Source organism: Leuciscus leuciscus (assembly GCF_965113295.1).
Source record: "Leuciscus leuciscus genome assembly, chromosome: 15".
NCBI classification, from domain to species: Eukaryota; Metazoa; Chordata; class Actinopteri; order Cypriniformes; family Leuciscidae; genus Leuciscus; species Leuciscus leuciscus.
The window spans coordinates 35,684,453-35,707,144 of NC_138739.1; the positions used below are offsets into that span (position 1 = coordinate 35,684,453).

Consider the following 22,692-nt stretch of genomic DNA (forward strand, 5'->3'; position numbering starts at 1 on the left):
TTGGTATATTTCTTTCTGTTCCGCACCCGTAGAAACTTTAATGGAACATTTTTTTTTTTTTTATAATCTTTTTGTTGTTGTTGTTGTTGTAATTATTATTACACAAGATGAATTTTCTAATATAATGTTAATACTATCTTAAAACAAACACTGATCAGAATGAATCCAGTCATTGATATACAATTGTATGTATTATTTATTCTCTGCTGCCCTCTGCTGGTCATTCATGATAGTTCAGAGTTGTTCTAGGTACATTAACATATCTGTTGTTATAAAACGGGGTATTTCAAATTATTCAACATTTCTTAAGTTTGTGTATTTGATCTTGAAAAGACTTTGTATGGAATCAGAATGCATCATATATTGAAGTGTTTAAATCAAGACAACAACACGTGTCCAGTGTCAGGATCCAGTATAATTTCATGTGCTTAGAGTGAAATGTTTTAGAATACTAAATCATTTTAAGGAAATTTGCTCTGATATCACATAGATAGACATATCATCACATTATTGATATCACATAGATATTTAACTTTGGTGCAACTTTAATATGGTGTAACTTGGGTTTGTAGCAGGCGTTAACAGTGATTACTTTAGATTAAGTCACTGGGTTTTAGCATCAGGGACCCCTATGGGACCTCGTGAAACGTAAAGGTGTGTGTGTGTGTGTGTGTGTGTGTGTGTGTGTGTGTGTGTGTGTGTGTGTGTGTGTGTTCAGCAGGGGTGCCCTGGATCGTGTACTACTGTTTGCAAAGACTCACACACTATTTACATTATACGTTTCATACAACAAAGCACAAAGAAATACCGCCGTATTATGTGTTTTTGAACATACCTTAGATTAAAGGTCATGACTATGGTAACCTATATTACTATTATGTAAATACCATGACACATGAATTACAGTAGGCCTACCACTGTATTACCATATTACCATCTGATACCATCACTACTGTAGTACTTCCTCACTGCTGAGTATTAAAGAGTTTTAGCCTATATTTTCAAGTACTCATTTCGATGTTAATTATATTAACAAATTTGGAGTTTATGAAGCATTGGTTATGATACACATATTGTTAGTTTGTAAAATAAAACTCTTGAATGGTTTCTAACACCTCATATTTGTACAGTATCTATTGTAACATTATTGCGTCATTCATGTTCTGGTTGAGATTTCCTTTAAAGCCTGATAGAATATATTAATAGTAATGGGTGCTTTAAATAATGATACTTTTTTAAAAACAAATATTAATTATTGTCTTACATTCAATTTTATGAAGCTGATTTAGAATCAATGTCTTGCGGAAAAAAAAATTCAGTATTAAAAAAATTAAATAATCCACCTGTATTTTTTCAATTGTACAAGATGATCCCATTTTTTTTGAGGAATATCAAATAACTGCACTCTTGACTTTTTGTTTTCAGAATAAAAATGTTACAGGCTACACCATGTGATTAACTCAACTGAAGCACAAACCAAAACCAGAAAGTTTGTGGTTTGGTTAGTTCACAACCAGTGATAAACAGAGTCTGTCTAGACTGGAAGTTTAGCCTTCAACTGCAGTTTCTAAAACCACTTTATTTATTTTTTTCAGTTCTCTGTTTTCTTCACCTCAAATGCAAGTCATTTGTTCAAGCCAACATGTTTTTAAAGCACAAATGAAATGACATTTCATAACATGTTTATTTAGATGTGAAGTGTTGGTCATAAATCATTAGGATGGTCTGATTGCTCTGTAAATCCTCCTTCATCTGTTATTGACTGTAGAAGAGAGAAGCTGCACTCGGTCTGACAAAACCTGCTTCCACTGAGATGCTTCAGCAAGACGGTTTCAGCAAACTGAAGGAGACAAGATATTAAAGGGGTGGTTTACTGCTTTTTTTCTTTGCATGATTGTGTTTATGGGGTGCAATATAACATGTCTTCGGGTTTTTTTTTTTTTTTTAAGTCTTATTTTTCATAAATTTCACCTTTATTGTAAGCCGCATTCTCCTCTGTCATTTGAACGACCGGTTGACTTCCTGATTCTATGAAACCACTCCCTCAGAAACAGGCAATGGGCTCAGATTGGTTAGTTAGGCCGGTGTGTTGTAATTGGCTAAACTGCGTAGTGCATGTTGTCCGGAAACTTCACGCCCATTACCTTTACGGGCGAAAGTTGCATGTGCTCCGGTCAAATGTAAATAATGGTGTCAATACTGCCGTATCAGTTTGAGCCAGAATCAGACCCAGAAAGCGGCAATGAAGAGAGTCAAGCAACCTCCGCAAACACGGCTCTTACAAAACGTTTGTGAATGGTACATTTTTTATTATTATTATTATTATTCTATTCTAATCTACTATTATATATGAATTTCGATATGCTGTTACTTTAAAATGCTACTGCTGCTTGTTAGCTTTTGAGATACGGTTTTCTCCTGAATAAACATTTAATATAACTGAATAAATGACTGAGTAATACCGTTTTTTAAAGTTATTGTTTTAACTTCAGCAGCTGAAGTTGGCTGTTGCGATTACATATAATTTTTTGAACTTTATACACGTTTGTCTTATACACACAAAATAGCATCGAACTAACTGGCTATAAACAAACAGCGTTGGCATTGGTTTACGTTCCTGATCAAATCGATCGTCATAAAATATACATGGAAAATACATTTACAAAATTAGTACATAATTACAAATTCAGGTTCAAAATGTTTGTACGCATTTGTACGTGTAAGTGGCTACTAAAGCCAGCGCTGGCATTTGTTTACGTCCTTGATAAAACTAAAACATTACGTCTGAAATTATACATGCAAATACATTTAAAATGATTAAGTCTTACTTACAGGTTGTGGCCCAACAACTGTTGTCTCTGGTTGTAAAGTTGGAACTGCTTCATGTTTTAGTAACAGTTTCTTGTTGAATCCGGCATTGAATTCGTGGAGATTCTGGAAGCTGTCTTCCGTAAAATGCGCAGCACATGAGCTATTACGATTGAAATTTTCAGGAACATAATCAAACATAAATTTTAGCCATTGTTGACGAACTACAGCGTCCGTATGAAGCCCGAACACAGAAGACCTGGCAGCTGGGTGAAAATAACACACTTTCGACGGCATGACTACAGCTCTCCACTATAACTCTTCCTCTTCGACAAAGCCGCAGAAATATGGCCATGCCCCCTTTTTTGCATGGGTTAGCTACGTATAAAACCCGGGAAGTATCTCGTTGTAGTCCCATTCGAGTCGTTTTTGTAGGCATTAAACTTCCTGATTTTTAAAAGTCGATATCTCTGCTTACGTTGAACTTTCAGCGCAGCAACTTTGCAGATAATGTTCATGCACCAACAGCAACATTACACACTATTTAAAATGAAAAAAGTGAAATCACAATCAACCACCCCTTTAATGATAAACTATAATTAGCACAACATAGTTGTAATATGTGTATGGCTTAATCTTAAAATTATATTCTTAGTCTTAACATGATCATGTTTCACTGTGGTCCTGGGGGTGGCCACTTTCATCAGAAGAATTCAAGCGAATTCTGAACGGACCGCCACGGCAGACCTCTTTGCGTGATCAGGAAGGTAGGCTAATGGCTGAATCGGAATTTATAAGCAAAATCACGGGAATCAATAGCCTAATACAGCCCAGTTGTGCTAAAATAAATATCATGAGACGCCCATCATCAGATGAATGATATGGAAAAGTTAAGTTAGAGTCGCTAAAGCCAGTGCTACTACCCATGCGAACATGAACACTAAGCTTTTCCCTCCAAAAATATAGCCTAAAACTTATCTATATACAGTATTTCGTTGTCACCCTGCCTCTCCAAATGCAAAACTGACATTAACAAAATGCAATAATGCTATAACAGCTGAAAAAGTACTTGGGTGTGTGTTCGCTCTCCCAGTTTAAAACTAGATTAAAGTCGCATCTCTTCAGCCAGGCATTCATATAATCCTACAGTTCAAACTGCAATCCGGCCTCTAGCTCATAAATGCCAGAGGAGAACTGGCCCCCGACTGAGCCTGGGTTCTCCCAAGGTTTTTTTTTTCTCCATTAGGTCACCTGATGGAGTTTTAGGACACCATTAGGTCACTTGATGAAGTTTTTCGGTTCCTTGCCACTGTTGCCTTTGGCTTGCTCAGTTGGGGATATTTTGGGGATATTTAATTTAATTTTATCAATCAATAAATTCCTCTTGAAACAAACTTTGTTGTATTATTTTAATTTAATACTGTGAAGCTGCTTTGATACAATCTGTATTGTGAAAAGCGCTATACAAATAAACTTGACTTGACTTGACTTTTATTTTATATTTACCGTTCAATAATGCAACCCCCCCCCCCCCGTGCCCCCCCTCTAGACACGCTCAGCAGGCAAGTCTCAGTCAGCTGGGTGTTGGCGGAGACTTGCAGTGCACCGACCGAGGAAGCAGCAGCAAACAACAACATTTTAGAGCAACATACTGTGTTTGAAAGTTACCTAGCCTGCAGGATCGGTTGGTCATGATGGCAACCTGGTATGTTTGTCTGAATATTTCACTTGCAAAACCGGTTTAATCCTCATAATTCATGTGTTAGTGTTGACGTAGTTCTTATACAATGTATGAACAAACAACTGTATGAATTAATTTATGAAAAATGACTAATGACTTTATGACTAATTCACACAGAAACAGTTCTTATGAATCTGCTTTGATCTACAAATGCAGCCTTATTCACATAAACTTTAGCCTCAGTCCTAATCCTACGAGTTCATAGGCAAGGCTCATGTAGGCATATAATCAAAATAAAAAAAAATTGTTGTGGAATGGTGAAGTGCTTGTGAACTGGGTAGTGAAAGTGCTTGTGAACTGGGGAGCAGACATTTTATTTTGTGGGTAATTTAATAAATGTATGGGAACTATACGGTTATCCGGACCACACGTGTGTCTTTTAGTCCCGTATAGTCCGTATAGTCATCCCTGATTGGTCTTAACCCCAGTGACGGGTAGGTTTAGGGGCGGGATCGTGTGGTCCGGATAACCGTATAGTACCAATGTATGTTTTTTATTAAGGAACAGGACTTGTTCAACAGTGTGAGGGCTAAATCTATTTCTACTACTACCGAAGGGCATTAGGCTACACGTGACCATGCAGTCACGTGATTGTGTGGAAACGAAGCACAAGTAGTGGGAAGTTCGGATCATTTTACTGACTCGGATCTTTGAGTCTCGTTCAGCAAAATGAACGAATCTTTTTTCGAGTCATTTCGTTCATTTCAGCATAATATAATTAAAATGGCATGTTAAATATTCCAACACATCTAGTAGGCCTACTTACGAAAATGTTGATTACATTTGTAAAAAGAATAAAAAATAAACTATAGGGTAATACACCCAAAGCCAAATTATAAGAAACCGAAATGTTTTCTTAATTGATTAGTTGTTGGGTCTTAAGTTCATGCTATTTCAGTCTGACTATTTTAGTTCACCTCAACTCCTGATCCGAGACGTTCTTTCCTTTGCAACTTCATATTTATCACGTTTGTTCTCTCCTCTCGTGTCTCGAGACGTTAGTTGTCGACTCGTCAGTGTCTGACTCTGATCTGCTGGGCCGTGCCGTCCCAGTAAACAATTAGGCTACCGTCTTTCAACGTTGAAATATGGTTGAAAATAAGTTGGTCCGCCTTGGACTGGTTTACGACGTGATTTCAACTAAGTAGTTTCAGCCGGACTGTTTGACTACATGTTTTCAACTGATAATCTAAGACAGGATAAGTCTGTTATACATGCTAAAATAACGGAGAAAAACAAACAACCAAACCATGTTTATTATCAAGGGCGTAGGTTTGGCCTCAGCTTTGGTGGGGACATCCCCCTCCCCCTCCCCATCCCCCTCCCCCTCCCCCTGGAATGAGTTTTCTATATGTAATTAAATAATGAACAAATGAATAAAATACACACGTATCATAGTATGCATTCAACACAACAAATCCATTATTATTATCTATTATTATTATTATTATCCATGATTACAGTATTCCATTAATACTAAAATTGTATCTACTATTCTATATCAAATTCTATTGATATATTCTATTCTTAAATATTAAATTCTTAGGCTACACTCACTCACAAATACATTACATAAATAGAATGTAGAAACGAAAAATGTCTCAGATCCACTGTTTATGTTGACTGCAAGATTCTAAGTTAAGGTCAGCTAATTAACATTCAGTGACTTGCTAACGTAGCATTCTATCATGATAGCGTGACTTCTATGAGTCTATCAGTGCTGCACAGCCTAATCAATACTCTTAACCTTAGTTGAAAGATTGCTGCTGCTAGGTTTAACTGTAACAACATGGTAACACATACTATCACCAATCAATACTATTTTCCACAGTAGAATCTGCATTTGAAAGCCTGGTCAGTCACTACTACTGCTAGTTTATTTGTGTGGCTAGTTATTTTGCCTACTTACACTCTGCTTTATGAAAAAGCTTCGTGTGTCCCCTTTCTTCTTCTTGGGTGGCATAGCTGATCTATCTACAAAGTACAAAAAGTGGCAAAAAACGGAATATTAAAATGTTTTACTCTGGCCTTTGTATGTGGCAGAGAGACAGCCCTGGTAATTTACCGTCGGCGTCGTCGACGCGCGCGCGCGCACACACACACACACACACACACACATATGGCGTTCCGATCGGCTCTTTAATATGACTTTGCAACATGCACTCGTCTCAATGAACGTGACGTCTGCGTCTGCCGAACGTGACGTCTGCGTCTGCCGAACGTCTCGTCTGCGTCTGCCACATCACTCGTTCGTGTGCCGGACGTGACGTCTGCGTCTGCCGAACGTCTCGTCTGCGTCTGCCACATCACTCGTTCGTGTGCCGAACGTGACGTCTGCGTCTGCCATAGTCTGCTGCAAGGGCGGTTTCCAGCACATTCCACACACTCATTCTTTATTATTTTTTCCCACTGATCTTCAGTTGTATTTTATTAGCAATTAAGTGATTTTACCTTGCTTATGTATAGCTTTTATTCCAAATGTTCATGTTAAAATATTTGTTTGCCATTGTTTCTTGTCAACATATCCTGATATTCATTCATGCACTGTAACTAAAAGAGATAATCGATCAGGGCTGCGTTTCCCAAAAGCATCGTAAGCCTAAGTTGATCGTAAAAACGATCGTACGACTGATCTTAATATTACGGTCTGTTTCCCAAAAGCATCGTAGCTTAAGTAGCACTTGAAAATCTTCGTAGATCTACGAGTGCTCTGGAGTAATCGTACATCACCAAGTTCATCGTAAGAAGACAGATTTATGAGGACACCTGCAGGACAACCGACAGATTACACCTTTAACTTTATTCAAATGCAATGTGATTATAATATAAGGTTTGATTGTACTTTATTGTACACTTTATTACTCTTTTTTTGTTGTTGGTTAAATTAATGTATAAATTAAATAATTAAAAAGGTCAGAAAACAAAACAAAAAATAGAAATAATTTAATCTAATAATTTTAATCAAAATTAAATGAATGAACAAAAAATAAATAAAAGAAATCCTTTTAATCTGTTAAAAATTACATCTTTGTTTCACTCTATCTCCTCTAAAAGGACATTAATTTCATCTTTTTGAAAGGAATCTTTATTTTTTATTTTATTTTTTAGCTATTTTGTCAGTGCCTCCGCCTGTAGGTGCTTTATATAGACTTGTCTTGATTGCTAATCCACAACAGATGACAATTATTAGGTTAAACGTTCCATATAAGGTTATGTTTCAGCACTTCACGAATGGACAGCGACTCTTAAGTAGCACGTAGAGCGCATTCTCGCGCGTTCATGTTAAGTGCATTTTTGGGAAACGCTCGTGGAATTGCTGCGAGCGTTCGTAACCTTGCACGTAGAAAGCGCTCTTAAGAGCTAAGATACATCGTTATCGGGAAACCCGGCCCAGTTCATGTCCTGCTTGGACAGTAAGAGTCATAAAACGGTGTGTCTATTTATTATTTGAATTTCTTAAACATTTCCAAAACTGTAAAAGGTTAGGTTATAAAAATAAAACATTCATAAATTATTTCATGAAAAACATTAGCCTACTGAACTCATTTATAGTTAGGTAAAAACGCAAATAATAATAATTCATTATTAATATGCAGGCTAGTCTAGGCTACATATTTAGAAGACGCTTTTATCCTAAATGGGAACAAAGCAATTCGTCAAATGTCAGTCATAATATAAGATTATCACATATAAACACAAGATTTTGACGCATATCCAGTGTTTGTGCGAAGTGTGGAGCGCGCTTGCTGCATGCCACGGAGGCGCGGGCGCGAACACTTTCCTATCAACAGTGGGAGCAACTTAAAATAGCCTGTAATAGCTGTAAACTCACAATAATAAGAAAACATTGTGCTTTTGTAAAATAAAATAAAACAATCAGCCGCATGATCTCCGTGAACTGGAGCGCGTCTCAAAAATGAACTGAAACAGTGTAGGCCCTACTGCCTCACAGTCAGACTTGAGGAATATACTTGAAATGGCTACTTTTAAATGAACAAGTTCAAATCGAAAGTGTCTTTCTCTCTGGCGCATCCGCAGCGGAGGAGATATGTTTGCAGACACGAATAAAAAATAAAAAAACACTTTAAACAATTAAAATGCCTCTTTATTTTTTCAGACACATTTATTATAATTAGCCTACTTTTGCTGGTGCTTTGCAGCAAGATTTATGCGTGCGCTTGAGCTATAGCCTACCATGCATGCACCCAGTATTTAATTAATATAAACGTGCGATTAGTCGACTAATTGCTTAAATAAATTACTACTAGTTGACTACAAAAATCTTTATCTATGGCAACTCTAATCAATACATTTATTTGACATTTTTTACTTATTATTTATTGGATAGTAATTATCCAGTTATTTACATTGCATTAGTTGAGTTAACATATATAGCCTAATTAGTAAATGAACGAAAAAAAGAGATTAAATTAATATGCTATGTATTTCTGCATTGCTTGTTCCTAAACGAAAAGGACTGTTTTAAAGGTGGCAATCCTTTATATGTGAAGATTATACTGTATCTTGAAGATTGTTGTATTGTAGCTATCTTCTGTTATAAAGATGAAGATTGACATTTCGTTAATTGAAAATAATAAGCACATAATATTGTAAAAAAAATATATATATATATGTTCTGTTATGCGTTTTGACTACTTTTAGTATTTTGTATACCCTAATTTTATCTCTAGGTAATGAAGATATATAACTTTTTTTAAAGGGCCTCGTTTTTCCTGGACCCGCTACAATTGAGAATCACTTTAAGCATGCACGCTAAGACAATTTAAAGTATTCCACTTAATACACAATATACAATAATTAACAACGTATCGCTTGCTGTTCTAGTGAGGACGGGCCGAAAAAAAATATTCCTCCAATTTATACCCACCCCACCAAATACACCAAAATTCTCTCTCTACACAACTTTAATAGTTGGGAATGCATTGCTGTACTATTTTCTACATCTCACAATCCATAGTATATTGTTTATACAATTGTTATTTCCCTGTCGACTGGTTATATAACGGATTGCACTTTATGGAGTTTTTATTGCACTTATATTGTAAGATTCTCTGATGTTATTTCGTTGTTATTTATAACAATGACAACAAATAAAGAAAAAATAAAGAACAAACAATATTTACAAGACGCTTTTATCGAAAAAAGGAACAAAGCAATTCGTCATATGTCAGTCATAATACAGGTTAGACAATAATAATACAGGGTTTTATTTGATAATCACAAATCAACACAAGATTTTGACGCATATCCAATGGTTTGTGCGGAGTGGAGCGCGCACTGCGTGGCACGGAGGCGCGGGCGCGAACACTTGTATTTTCCTATCAACAGTGGAAACAACTTAAAATGCTCATAATTTATGGTCATATAGAAAATAATAATACATCATTTGCAACTACTTTTATTTGAGTAAACTCAAAATAACAAGAAAACGTTTTGATTTCGTGAAATAAAAGAAAACAATCAGGCGCGCTTTCATGATCTCCGTGAACTGGAGCGCATCTCAAAAATGAACTGAAACAAAATAAAGCTTGAAATGTCCAATTTTAAACGAACAAATTTGAATCGAAAGCAAATACTGTCTGATAATCCGCATGAACGGTGCATTTCTATCTAAAGGCGCATCCGCTTTACAGCGGAGATGGATATGTTTGCAGCCGACACTGATTAGAAAATACTAGTTTATTAATAAAAACAATTAAAATGCCTCGTTATTTTTTCAGACACATTTATTATCATTAGCCTATAAACCACCTATAGCCTAAATCAGCTCTCTGTATGTTTCCAGAGATGGCTCTTCTCATTCAGCCCTGCGGGAAAATAATTTGGCCTTAGAAAACCAGTAAAATCTAAAAAGAAAATCCATATTAATTTGTGAATATTTTAAATGTTTAATAAAGGGGCAAAACGTCATAAACAAAAAGTCAAATAATAGTTTACAAACTATTTAAAAAAAAAAAGTTTACAGTCGTTTTTTTTTTCACCACAGGTGACTTATATATAAAAAATATAGCCTATTTTTCAATTCTATTCTTCTATTTAAAGGATCTACAGAAACAGTGTTTGCACGATCGAGTTGTCTGTTTTCTAGTTTACCAAAGTGCTGTAGCCTAGGCCTTTTAAAACTATAAAAAATTAAAAACACAATAACAACCCTAACAATAAGCTATAAAAATGCAATAGCCTATATCAAGTTTGTTTCTTCATATTTCTATCTTTGTAGGGGGCATTTGGCCCTCAAAATGTGGGTTAAACAACACACACACACACACACACACACACACACACACACACACACACACACACACACACACACACACACACACACACACACACACACACACACACACACACACACACACACACACACACAATATCCAATATATAAATCACAGACGCAGACGACACGTTATAAGACAGACGCAAGTGTCACGTTCATTGAGACGAGTGCATGTTGCACAGTCATATTAAAGAACCGATCGCAACCGCTGGCACACTGCACTGAGCTGTGCTGAGTCGAGTGTTAAATACGTGTTAAATACGTGTTAGAGAAAATAAATAATAATAACTTCACTGCCACACGTGAATGACGCGTGACGTCTGACTGGACACTTCACTGCCACGCGTGATTTACGTGACGTCAGCGTGACGTCTGCGTGACGTCTGCGTCACGTCTGCGTCTTAAAATGAATGGAATAAATAGCAAAAAAAAAAAAAAAAAAAAAGACGTTGAGTGAGACGTTCATTGAGACGAGTGCATGTAGCAAAGTCATAATAAAGAGCCGATCGGAACGCCATACACACACACACACACACACACACACACACACACACACACCACCCGCTCGCTGCCAGTGCAGGCACAAAAGTAGTCCCGGCCCGCGCGTGTAGCCTGTCAGATACACCGCCGCCAATCAAATTACGGCGTTTCTTGTACTGTCGTTGTTTTGGCCGTTGGAATCGATCCAAATAGCAGCGCAAAGATCCAAATAGCAGTTCAAAGGAGCTTGCTAAATATTGGTGGGGACAAATTTGTCATCTCAAAATATTGATTGTGACTAGTACCTAGCGTCCCCCCCTAAACCTACGCCCATGTTTATTATTAAATAAATTTTAAGAGTTTTACATATTCTATCAAGACGTTGAAGATCGAAATTTTTTCAACGTTGAAAAGTCGTAATTAGACGTTGAAGATTTACGTCTATTCAACGTCTTATAGACTATTTTTTGCTAGCTGGGGTGTGTGATACAGCAGGGCCGGAAACAGAAACGATTAGTTTATATTTCGAGTCTCGAGTTTGGGTTCGGGTCCGAGTCTTTCGTTCTTCCTGTCAGTCCCATAGAGGCTACGATGAAGCTGCGATAAAATCTTTTGTTCATTTTCTTGGCCGACTGCCAAGCAAAATATCGCTACGTCATAACGTTATTTAGTGTTTTACAGTCTATGATTTTAACCTATTCTGGGTCAGTGTTAGGGTAAATTGACTATGGATTCGAAACTGTTTTTCCAGTCATTCTAAAATTCTCCTTTCACTCCGCGTCTGCAGGACAATGCCTTTAAGTCTGCTGTTTAAAACAAATATTTGTGCAGTGTGCATATGTCAAAAAATCTATTCCGATTTAAAGCTTGTGACATATAACGCGCACATACACGATGTCAATTTATTTAGTTCTCTTACGAGAGGTTCTCTCGTATTGCATAAGTTAATTACGCTACGGGTAAAGTTGTCTTTTCTCGAGATCTGAAGCCAAAAAAATTATCCTTAATTTTGTATTTATTGTCAACGCAGTGCGGCAGACAGCAGACGATGGCAGGCTGTATGAGCGTGCTCATTGGCTGTCCTGCGGACACTGCAGCAGCCTACCAGTGAGCCCTGCGTGACGTCACGCTTCGCGCCCTCCACGCGCCTGGCCCGCCAGAATGGGTGTGGCTAGCGTGTATAAAAGAGGGGCTCACAGGCTGGAATTCTGATTTTCATGTCTTCAGCGAAGCTCTTCGCATCGCTGGATCTTGAGAGCCGCCGCCGTTGAAACAAGCGACCAGCAAGCCTAGGAAGCGTCTGAGGAAGCTGGCCGTCTTCGCCGCCTTCAGCCTCCGTGCCTGCTACGCCATCCGGCGACATATCCTTTCTCTGCTGTGTGTGTTCGCCTTTGCGTCACACACTTTCTCTCTCCTAAAAGAGCACGAGGCGGTTTTCTAAAAATACCTCGTCTTTCCTGCGGCTCGTGCCGCTCAGCAACAGAGACCGCCATGTCATCTGCGCTCTCTGCCTGGGCCGCTAGCACGCCGCCACCGCACTCCCCGAGTGCGAAGAGCTCTCAATGTCGACCCTGCGGGCTCAACTTGAAGTTTTCAACGCAAGCTGTCACTCCGCCTGTCCCTGCGGGGCTGCGCAGAAGTAAGCGCCGCCCCCAGAGACCACTGGAAGCCGTTGCGGCAACGAGAAGCTCGCCGGATCCGTTCCCTCGAGCTTCTCTCTCCCCCCCTCCTGGCCGCGCAGCCGCCGGCACTCGCCCGCGCCGCCGCCACTTCAGGGGATGAGGCAGAGGAGCTGGACGAGGACACCGTCGCTGAAAGCTCCCCTCTGTTCGAGCCGCGCAAACGGCGCCGCTCACAAGGGATATGTGAGAAAGCGGGCGGCCACGGGATAGCTTCCTTTACGTTACAAGAAAGCTACCCCGCGTCCCGTTCGTGCTCGTCACTCTGGTAACATCAATATTGCAGTAAACGAGCCTGTTATAAATACATGCACGCCTGCAAACAAACGCCGCCACGACGAGCAATGTTCAGCACCCCGCGTGCCTCACTCACCGGCGAAAGGAGAAAAAGAGAGTGTTCTGAGTCCCGCTGAGGCTGGACCAACCTCCAATTCCTGCACATTTCTCAGTCCAGTTCAGGTTACTATTGCAGTGAACGAGCCTGTTTTAATACACGCGCGCCTGCAAAACGAACACCGACACAAAACGTGACGCTCTTTATGCTCGCGCTTACCGAAAGCTTATGTGTTCTCCCCCTGTGGCACAGTGGCAGAACCCTAGGCTTTCGCGCCAGAGACCCGTGTTCGAATCCGGGCCTTGGCAACTGATAAAAATGATGCTGTTCGCTCCGAGCTCGCGGCCAGCTTTCTTACTTCAGAAAGCGAACCCGCCTCTAAGATGCCTTACTCACCGGCGAAAGGAGTAAGAGAGAGTGTTTTGAGTCCCGCTGAGGCTGGACCAACCTCCAATCCTCACACATTTCTCAGCCCCCTCTAAGTTCAGGTGGCTGGAAATACTAATATTGCAGTAAACGAGCCTGTTTTCACAGACCCGTGTTCGAATCCGGGCTCTGACAGCAAATCAAAATTATGCTGTTCATTTCGAGCTCGCGGCCAGCTTTCTAACTTCAGAAAGCGAACCCGCCTCTAAAATGCCTCACTCACTGGCGGAATTAGGAAGAGAGAGTGTTTTGAGTCCCGCTGAGGCCGGACCAACCTCCAATTCTCACACATTTCTCAGCCCCCTCTAAGTTCAGGTTGCTGGAAATACTAATATTGCAGTAAACGAGCCTGTTTTCACACACGCACGCCTGCAAAACGAACGCTGACACAAAACATGACGCTCTTTTATATGCTCGCGCTTACTGGATGCTTATGTGAACTCCCCCTGTGGCAGAGTGGTAGAACTCTAGGCTTCCGCGCCATAAACCCGTGTTCGAATCCGGGCTCTGAGAGCAAATACAAATTATGTTTTATGTGAAGCATATGAGCCGTCAAAGCATTTCGCTCCGTCAGTCCCCTGAAAAGGCGACTGCAGATGTGTATTTTTGCACAACCCGCTCTCCTGCACCCAAACACCGTCTTCACGGCACCCCAGAGAAATCTCATAGGAGTACAATTCTGATGATCCGGCTCACGCTGCATGTGTTTCAGTGTAGAAAATGTGCCCACGTTCTGTGCTCACCCCTACACACAAGCACTATGAACTCCGTGTCTCTATCAGAGCCCACTCTCATAAAGCGGACAAAAGCCGCTCGAGTATTGAATGTAGGTCACGTGTCCACAGCCCCATGCCCACACCTACCCACTGCCCGCTCTGTTACACGGGCCCTCACTACCGGCCACTCGCTGTGTGTAAGTCCTGTGCCCGCCCCTAGCGCTCACACATACTGACAAACACTGCACCCCCGGTGCTGCTTTCGCGCGCCGTCCCTCGCACAATATGTTCCCCGTCCAAAGCCACCGGGACAATGTGTGTAAAACGGCCAGCCATCTCTGTATGCGAGCCGCCGTATTCAAGCACCAAGAGCGCGCGCGCTGCGCTCCGAATCAGGTTCCCGAGCCCGTGCATCACGGCTATCGGAACCCGGAGGTCATTCTGCCCTTAGCTGTACTAATATTGCAGTAAACGAGCCTGTTTAACACACGCACGCCTGCAAAACGAACGCTGACACACAACAGGACGCTCTTTTATATGCTCGCGCTTACTGGATGCTTATGTGTTCTCCCCCGTGGCACAGTGGCAGAACACTAAGCTTTCGCGCCAGAGACACGTGTTCGAATCTGGGCTCTGACAGCAAATAAAAATAATGTTTTTATGAGCATATGAGCCGTCAAAGCATTTCGCTCTGTCAGTCCCCTAAAAGGCGACTGCAGATGTGTATTTTGCACATCGCATGCCCTGAGAGGTCAGGGTATGCGAATTTTTAACTATCTGGACGATTGGTTGATTCTAGCACAGTCAGAGGAAGAACTGATCTCCCACAGAACTGTGCTTCTCAGCCACCTGGAAAGCTTGGGTCTCACGGTCAACTGGACCAAGAGCTCATTACTGCCAGTCAGTCAACCCCTTTTCTGGGCTTGGAACTGGACTCTGTGGCAATGACGGCCCGGCTGTCGATATAGCGCGCGCGCCGAATCTAGCGCCTGGCCGCGTCTTTCCAGCTGGACAGCGCCGCACCCCTGAAAACGTTTCAGAGGATGCTGGGTTATATGGCGTCAGCTGCAGCAGTGCTTCAGCTGGGTCTATTACATATGCGCCCCCTACAACGCTGGTTGAACGCCGCGCACGTGCCTGGCCACCTGAATGTCGGTCCAGACAGACTGTCCAGGTACAACATTCCCCCAGGAGAATGGTCCCTGCACCCTCAGACAGTCCAGCTGCTGTGGCACCTGTTCGGCAGGGCGGAAGTCGACCTATTTGCGTCAAAAGACAACGCTCATTGCCCAAGGTTTTTCTCAAAAGCGAGGATGCGTTGGCCCAAACCTGGCCCAGCCGCCCGCTGTATGCTTTCCCTCCGATCTCTCTGTTACCACAGGTAATAAAGAGGGTCAGGGAAAACACGCCACTCAGTGCTCCTCATAGCCCCGCGATGGGGGAACCAAATTAGTACCCAGAGCTAGTGAGACTGTCGCACTTACCCCCCTGGCCGATCCCGGTCAAGAGAGATCTCCTCTCTCAAGCCGGCGGATCAATATGGCATCCCCACCCAGAGCGCTGGTCTCTGCACGCGTGGGTAATCAACGGATACCCGTTGAATTGTCAGAAGGGGTCATAAACACGATTACGCAGTCTAGAGCCCCTTCCACGAGAAGACTCTACGCGTCTAAATGGCCAGTGTTCACTAAATGGTGCGCCACTAGGAGCCTGGATCCACGCACATGCGGGGTTTCGCGGGTGCTCTCCTTCCTACAAGAGCTGTTGGACAAGGGCAGGTCCCCCTCCACGCTCAAAGTATATGTTGCGGCTATCGCAGCGTTCGCTGAGACGACGCGCAGCCATGCAATAGGAAGAAATGAGCTCATTATCCGCTTCCTTAGGGGAGCCAGGAGGATGAACCCCCCGCGGCCCCCCTCGGTTCCTATCTGGGATCTTTCTTTGGTCTTGGAGGCCCTGAAAGCTTTTCCCTTTGAGCCATTAGATTCCGTGGATTTTAAATACCTTTCGCTTAAAACCGTTTTTCTGATAGCTCTGGCATCAGTAAAACGCGTGGGGGATTTACACGCGCTGTCTGTCAGCCCTGCGTGTCTCGAGTTCGGACCTAATGACTCTAAAGTCATCCTCAAACCGAGACATGGTGACGTCCCAAAAGCGATTGGCACTCCCTTTAGCGCGTAGCTCATCTCCCTGTCGGCTCTGCCTGCATCCGACAGTGATGATAGTGATAACCTCCTATGCCCCGTCAGGGCGCTGAGAGTGTACATCACACGCTCCGCCGCCTTCAGGCGTTCCGAGCAGCTTTTCGTTTCGTTTGGTGGGCGCACCAAGGGTCTCGCCGCCTCGAAACAGAGTCTGTCCAGATGGATAGTGGACTCAATCGCAGCTGCATATGCGTCCAAACACCTGCAGTGCCCTATGGGCATCAGAGCCCATTCCACCAGAGGCATGGCCTCTTCGTGGGCTTGGTCTAGCAGGATTTCTATTCACGACATATGTATGGCGGCAAGCTGGGCCTCCCCCTCCACATTCGTGAGATTTTATAATCTGGAAGTCTCCGCCTTGCAGGCTAAACTGTTATCAGTCTAAGCGGGATGTATGTTCTGCCCATCTATTATGCGCAGACTACTCCTATGTATTACTAGCTTTTCTGGTAAGCTGCACTAGGGATAAAAGTCTCTTTATACAGACCGGTGGTTCCGCTCTGTATTTTTCCCCATCATGCGCTGATGTATTAGTGCGGGCCCACGTTGCTGGCCGCCTAGTCTTCACTTGTGGCGCTAGGGCTTACACTTTTCATACATGGACCGGCGAGGCCGCTCTATATATTTTCCCCATGATGTGCTTGTGTACTGTGCTGGCCCGCGTTGCTGGCCGCACTCACCTCGGGTTTATACACAGACCGGCAGTGCCGCTCTGTACCCTTATGAAGTGCTTATGACATGTGCTGGCCCGCGTTGCTGGCCGCCTGTTCTCGCATGTTATTTTCCCCGGGTTCCCTGGGAATCATGCATTGATGCTCGGCGCGCATGGCGTTGACAAGGGGTTCCCGTAGCGTAAGCAACTTACGCAATACGAGAGAACCTCTCGTAAGAGAACGTACTCGGTTACCTAACGTAACCTCGGTTCTCTCTAGAAGAGGGAACAAGTATTGCGTAACCTGCCGTGTCACGCCACGAGCTTATTCGCTTCAGTCTATGAAAACCAGAATTCCAGCCTGTGAGCCCCTTTTTTATACACGCTAGCCACACCCATTCTGGCGGGCCAGGCGCGTGGAGGGCGCGACGTCACGCAGGGCTCACTGGTAGGCTGCTGCAGTTGCCGCAGGACAGCCAATGAGCACGCTCATACAGCCTGCCATGGTCTGCCGCACTGCGTTGACAATAAATACAAAATTAAGGATAATTTTTTGGGCTTCAGATCTCGAGAAAAGACACCTTTACCCGTAGCGTAAGCAACTTACGCAATACTCGTTCCCTCTTCTAGAGAGAACCGAGGTTACGTTAGGTAACCGAGTACGTTTTCATGTAAACACTAGTTTCATCAATCGAAATGAATTCAGCCCGATTGAAACAAAAGGTGTGCATGTAAACATAGCCACTGTTTGTATCATTTCTAAACCTCGCCTTCTGCTTGCAGATTCTCACTCTTGCGCGCTCTATCTTTTCCTGGTCTGGGAACGCCCTTTTCAGCACTGCGCTCGTTGTCTTTTGACTTCCAGTCTGTATTTTCACAGCGATTCTGCGTGTTTATTAATGAACGGCTTGTTTTAAAATCTTCCCGGTCGACTGACATTTGTTAAGTCATCTGCTTTAAACATCACAGTCCTCATGACAACAAATCCTCTTCAAAATGCACAAATCACTATTCAAGTTTTACAACCTTGCGTCGTAAATATAACATTCAGAAACTGACGAATCAGTTTAACGTTTCATTTAAGACAAGCTTTATGATATGCAACTATTGGGTGACATTATTTTAACTAAATAAATAAAGTTATAGTGTGATTATGATAAGATGTTTATTAACTATTATTGTTATTAAATTATTTCATACATATGTTTGGAAAATGACCCATTTTTGCTCTGCCCTTGGTTTATCCTAGCAAAGTTTCCATTACCTTAACCCATGTTTCAGTGGATTATAAATGTAAATTTAAACTTTTTTTGTGTTTAAAGTTCAGTGATAATTTTCTTTCATCTGACGTTCTTCTGGACAATTCAAGGTGAGCATTAAAGTTTAACAGTCATTCTAGTATATATAGTTATTATTATTATTATTTTTATTTTTTTATTTTTTACCTCTCTTGCCTGTTTCATTTTTTTTATCTTCTCTCTGTTTTAGTGTGCCCAGAGACCATTGTGGGTTTTATTGGTGGCTCCATTGTTATTCCTTGTTCTTCTGAAGAGCATCAGCCTTTAATTCAAGACATCACTGTGCATTGGAGACAAAACATGCTGAATGTGTATGACATAATTAAGGGTACAGGATCAGTAGAGGGGCAGGATCCAGCATTCAAGAACAGAGCTGAAACCTTTCCTAAAGAATATCTGAACGGAAACTTCTCGCTCAAACTCAACAGTATACAAAACACTGATGGAGGACAGTATACATGCTTTATCATAGAGGAATCAAAAATGCGGAATGTCCATCTTGTCATTGAAGGTATGTAAAAACAAAATGATTGACAATGTTTTTTTTTTTCTTTCAAAGAGTAACAGGATCTTAAAGGGATAGTTCACCCAAAAATGAAAACTCTGTCATCATTTACTGACCCTCAAGTTGTTTCAAACCTGTATGAATTTATTTTTTCTGCTGAACACAAAATTAGATATTTTGAAAAATGTCTGTAACCAAACAGTTGATGGACCCCATTGACTTCCATAGTATATTTTTTTCCTACTATGGAAGTCATTGGGGTCCATCAACTGTTTGGTTACCGACAAATATCCCTTTAATGCTTTAATTGCATGACCACACTAGTTATATTTCAGCATACTCTCTTATGGAGCAACATTCAAAGATGCATTCATGTTTTCATGTTGTTTTTCTTTTGAACTTTTCTAATGACAGAGAAACCAGTAAGAGAGAGCTTCAGCCAGGGAACAAAACCACAACCTGAGATGACTGTAATCATTATTTCCATTCTTTGTATTGGCTTTTTTTCTTTAGCTGTAAGTACATTCAGCATGCATGATCAACATGAACCTCATATTGTAAGTAGGTTGCAGTTTCTAATTAAATATTGCAACGATGTATGTGTTCCAGAACTTCGCCACAGGACATTTTATGGTATTGCAGGTATCCCAAGCCCGAATTGTAGAAGGAGGGGCTGGAGAAGGATGCCTATATACACTTATAGTAAATACATGCTCAGAGTTTGTTCACTGTTTTACTATATAAACTTCTTGTTCTTCTTCCGAGACATTTCTGAATAGTATCTCCTCCTTGAGCTTTCAAGCTACAGTAGATAAAAAGTCTACACATCCCTCTTAAAACAGCAGATTTTTGTCATAAATTATGCCATAATGACAGAGAGAGAAAAAACTAACTGCATAAGTACATTTACATTTTATTTTATTACAGCAGTCTGTTTGGATAGGAGTCTTATCAGCTTGGCACATCTTGATTTGGGAATATTTTCCCACTCCTCTGTGAACGGGGATCGTTTTGATCGTGCAAACATACCTTTTGTAATTTTGACCAAAAAGTTCAATCTTGGTCTCATCAGATCAGAACACAATTTTCCACATGGTTTTGGAGACTGGATAGCCTATATGTTTTTGCAAAGTTTAGCCAGGCTTGAAGGTTTTTTTCTTTAATCAGAAAAGGCTTGCGCCTCACAGCCAAACAGATGAAGAATATGGGAAATAGTTGTCACATGTAGGGAGCAAAATGTATATCTCTGATTTAATATACCATTTTCCAAATAACATTTTCCGCTTGTCAGTATACATCTTTGGTGAATGTCATAATATATATCCTTTAATATCACTAGGATACATTAAAAAGCATTGCCACCAGCAGCCAATCAAATTTCTGCAGCTAACGTCAAATCTGAATGGCCTACCATTGCAAAAATGACTGTGTATAATTATTTTGTTTATATAAATACACACATATGTATGTATATATTTAACAAATATTTGCATGTATATACTGTATTTATATTTATACATAATTTATATTATATATATAAATAACACATTTTTCTTAAATATATGTATGCATGTGTGTGTATTTATATATACAAAATAATTATACACAGTACACATTATGTAAACACAAATTTTTATTTGGGATGCGATTAATCGTGATTAATCGGAATATGAAAATAGAATATTCTAATATTCAAATAAAACTGATATTATTACATTTAGTTGACTACATCTTTGTATTTTTAACAAGATATTTTCCTGCAGTTTCACACAGCTCCTTTTATGGTAAAACAATCCTACTGTCCTGCAGAGTTTAGCTCCAACCCTGATCAAACACTCCTGAAAAGTCTAACTGAAGTCTTCAGGGTTACTTAGAAAATTAAAAGTTGTATCATAAATCGCATTATATGATTGATTAGGGATGGAGTTGATGCCAGCAAGACAGAGGACCTCAAGGGCTAGTGTACTCTTCAGCAGTGAAAAAATACAAGAAATATATATGCCTCAATTTTAGGACACTTAGACATGTCACACGTTCAGCATATTTAGCATATTACATTTATTTATTTTTTTTGCATCAAACAAATCACAGAAACATTGATGACTTGGGCCTTTTTTTTATACCCTAATAGGGCAACTGTGAGATACTATTCATAAAATCCAAACTATATCAAATATAAAAATATATATATATATATATATTATTTGGAAATGTTTTACTTAAGTCCAGATGATATTAAAAGTGACATGAAATAATTTTTTGATGATCATTTTCCACTCTTGCCTGTTTTAGGGTTAACAGGTTTCACTGGTTTTGGACACAAACGGATATCTTTTGGCAGGATCTGCCGTCCGGGATCGGATCTGATATTTCTGATGTGGAAATCCAATGGCATAGTTAGCAGGATGTAGCAATCTAACAATTAGATCTAAATCTTTAGTGAGGTGTTTAAAACTCTTGTTTCAGTTGCTTTATTACAGGACTGCTGCGTTGCTGTGTCTACATTGATACAATGTATTTTGTTGTTCAATTATTTTCATGTCGTTTATAAAAACATCTGCTTTTAATTGTGAATATATTTTCAAATGTATTTAGACTATCTATAAGCTAAGAAATGTATTGAATATTTTAGAACTCAGACTGAAAGTGTATAGCTTCAATGTACAGTATATGTAATGAGTGATTATAATCAAGGTATTAATCAATATTTTTCCTTCTAAATATCAATTGAGTTGAATGACTTCTCTTGAGATTTTACTTTGTTATATAAGTTACCAGTGTGATTACTGAAATGTTCTTTTCATGTATTCTTTAATGTCTGTATTTGATATCTGAATGCAGTAACAGTGCTTGCTCATTTAGTCCGGCTTCCAGAAATGAAATATGGACTCGTTTTGTGTTTGAGAAAGGTCTTCAACGTGTTAAAACATATAGGGGTCATTGATGTCTATAGTTTAAGGGAACATTTCTTTTTTAAAGCCTTACTTTCCAGTTAGACTAAAGTGTTGCTCTCCTTGAGAGAAAGAACGCATTATCTTGATGTTTTGAGAGGACTCTCCTGTTTATAGTTAGAGCCTGGCCACATCCATCCTTGGAAAAGCTGTGTGTCGATGTGTGTGTTAGTCTTCTTGCTTACAGGTTAAGGAACCACAGGCATTATTGGAGATTGACTGAGTTGTTGATCAGGACATGCTGGCACCCAGCAACCCAAATCTGCGACCTGGAAGGTCACGGCGTGCCTAACTTCAGGGTCCGAGTGTCAGCGGCATAATCGATGGAGATATGCTTCCGTCTATCTGTATATGTGTGGAAAATGACTATGTTTATCTATTTTTTTAGCCTACAAACCCCCGTGTGAGTCTTGAAGCTGAACTTCTGCTGATGAAACTGTAAACTATCTTCAGTAAAACTTTTCTTCAATTTATTATAATTCTGACTCCGGGTCTTCATTCTAACATCTGGTCCTTGGGTCCTAAACTGTTACCCCCTAACACTTGTGTGTAGTACAAATTATTTCATAGGTTGAATTATTTCATGTAGAAAACGTATTG

At 40.5% G+C, this 22,692-nt stretch overlaps 1 protein-coding gene and 1 long non-coding RNA gene across 2 annotated transcripts in view; one reads left to right on the plus strand and one right to left on the minus strand.

Annotated features, from left to right (window-relative positions):
* Positions 1-22,692, minus strand: part of LOC309475255 — a 239,290-nt gene that overhangs the window by 170,994 nt on the left and 45,604 nt on the right. The gene's annotated exons all lie outside the window — the stretch shown is intronic.
* LOC309475226 (CD276 antigen homolog) lies at positions 4,410-22,571 on the plus strand. Its single transcript, XM_082137951.1, has 6 exons — positions 4,410-4,513; positions 18,661-18,707; positions 18,827-19,147; positions 19,556-19,656; positions 19,751-19,843; positions 21,434-22,571. The coding sequence occupies exons 1-6, from the start codon at positions 4,500-4,502 to the stop codon at positions 21,437-21,439; spliced, it is 582 nt and encodes a 193-aa protein (XP_081994077.1). The 5' UTR covers positions 4,410-4,499; the 3' UTR covers positions 21,440-22,571.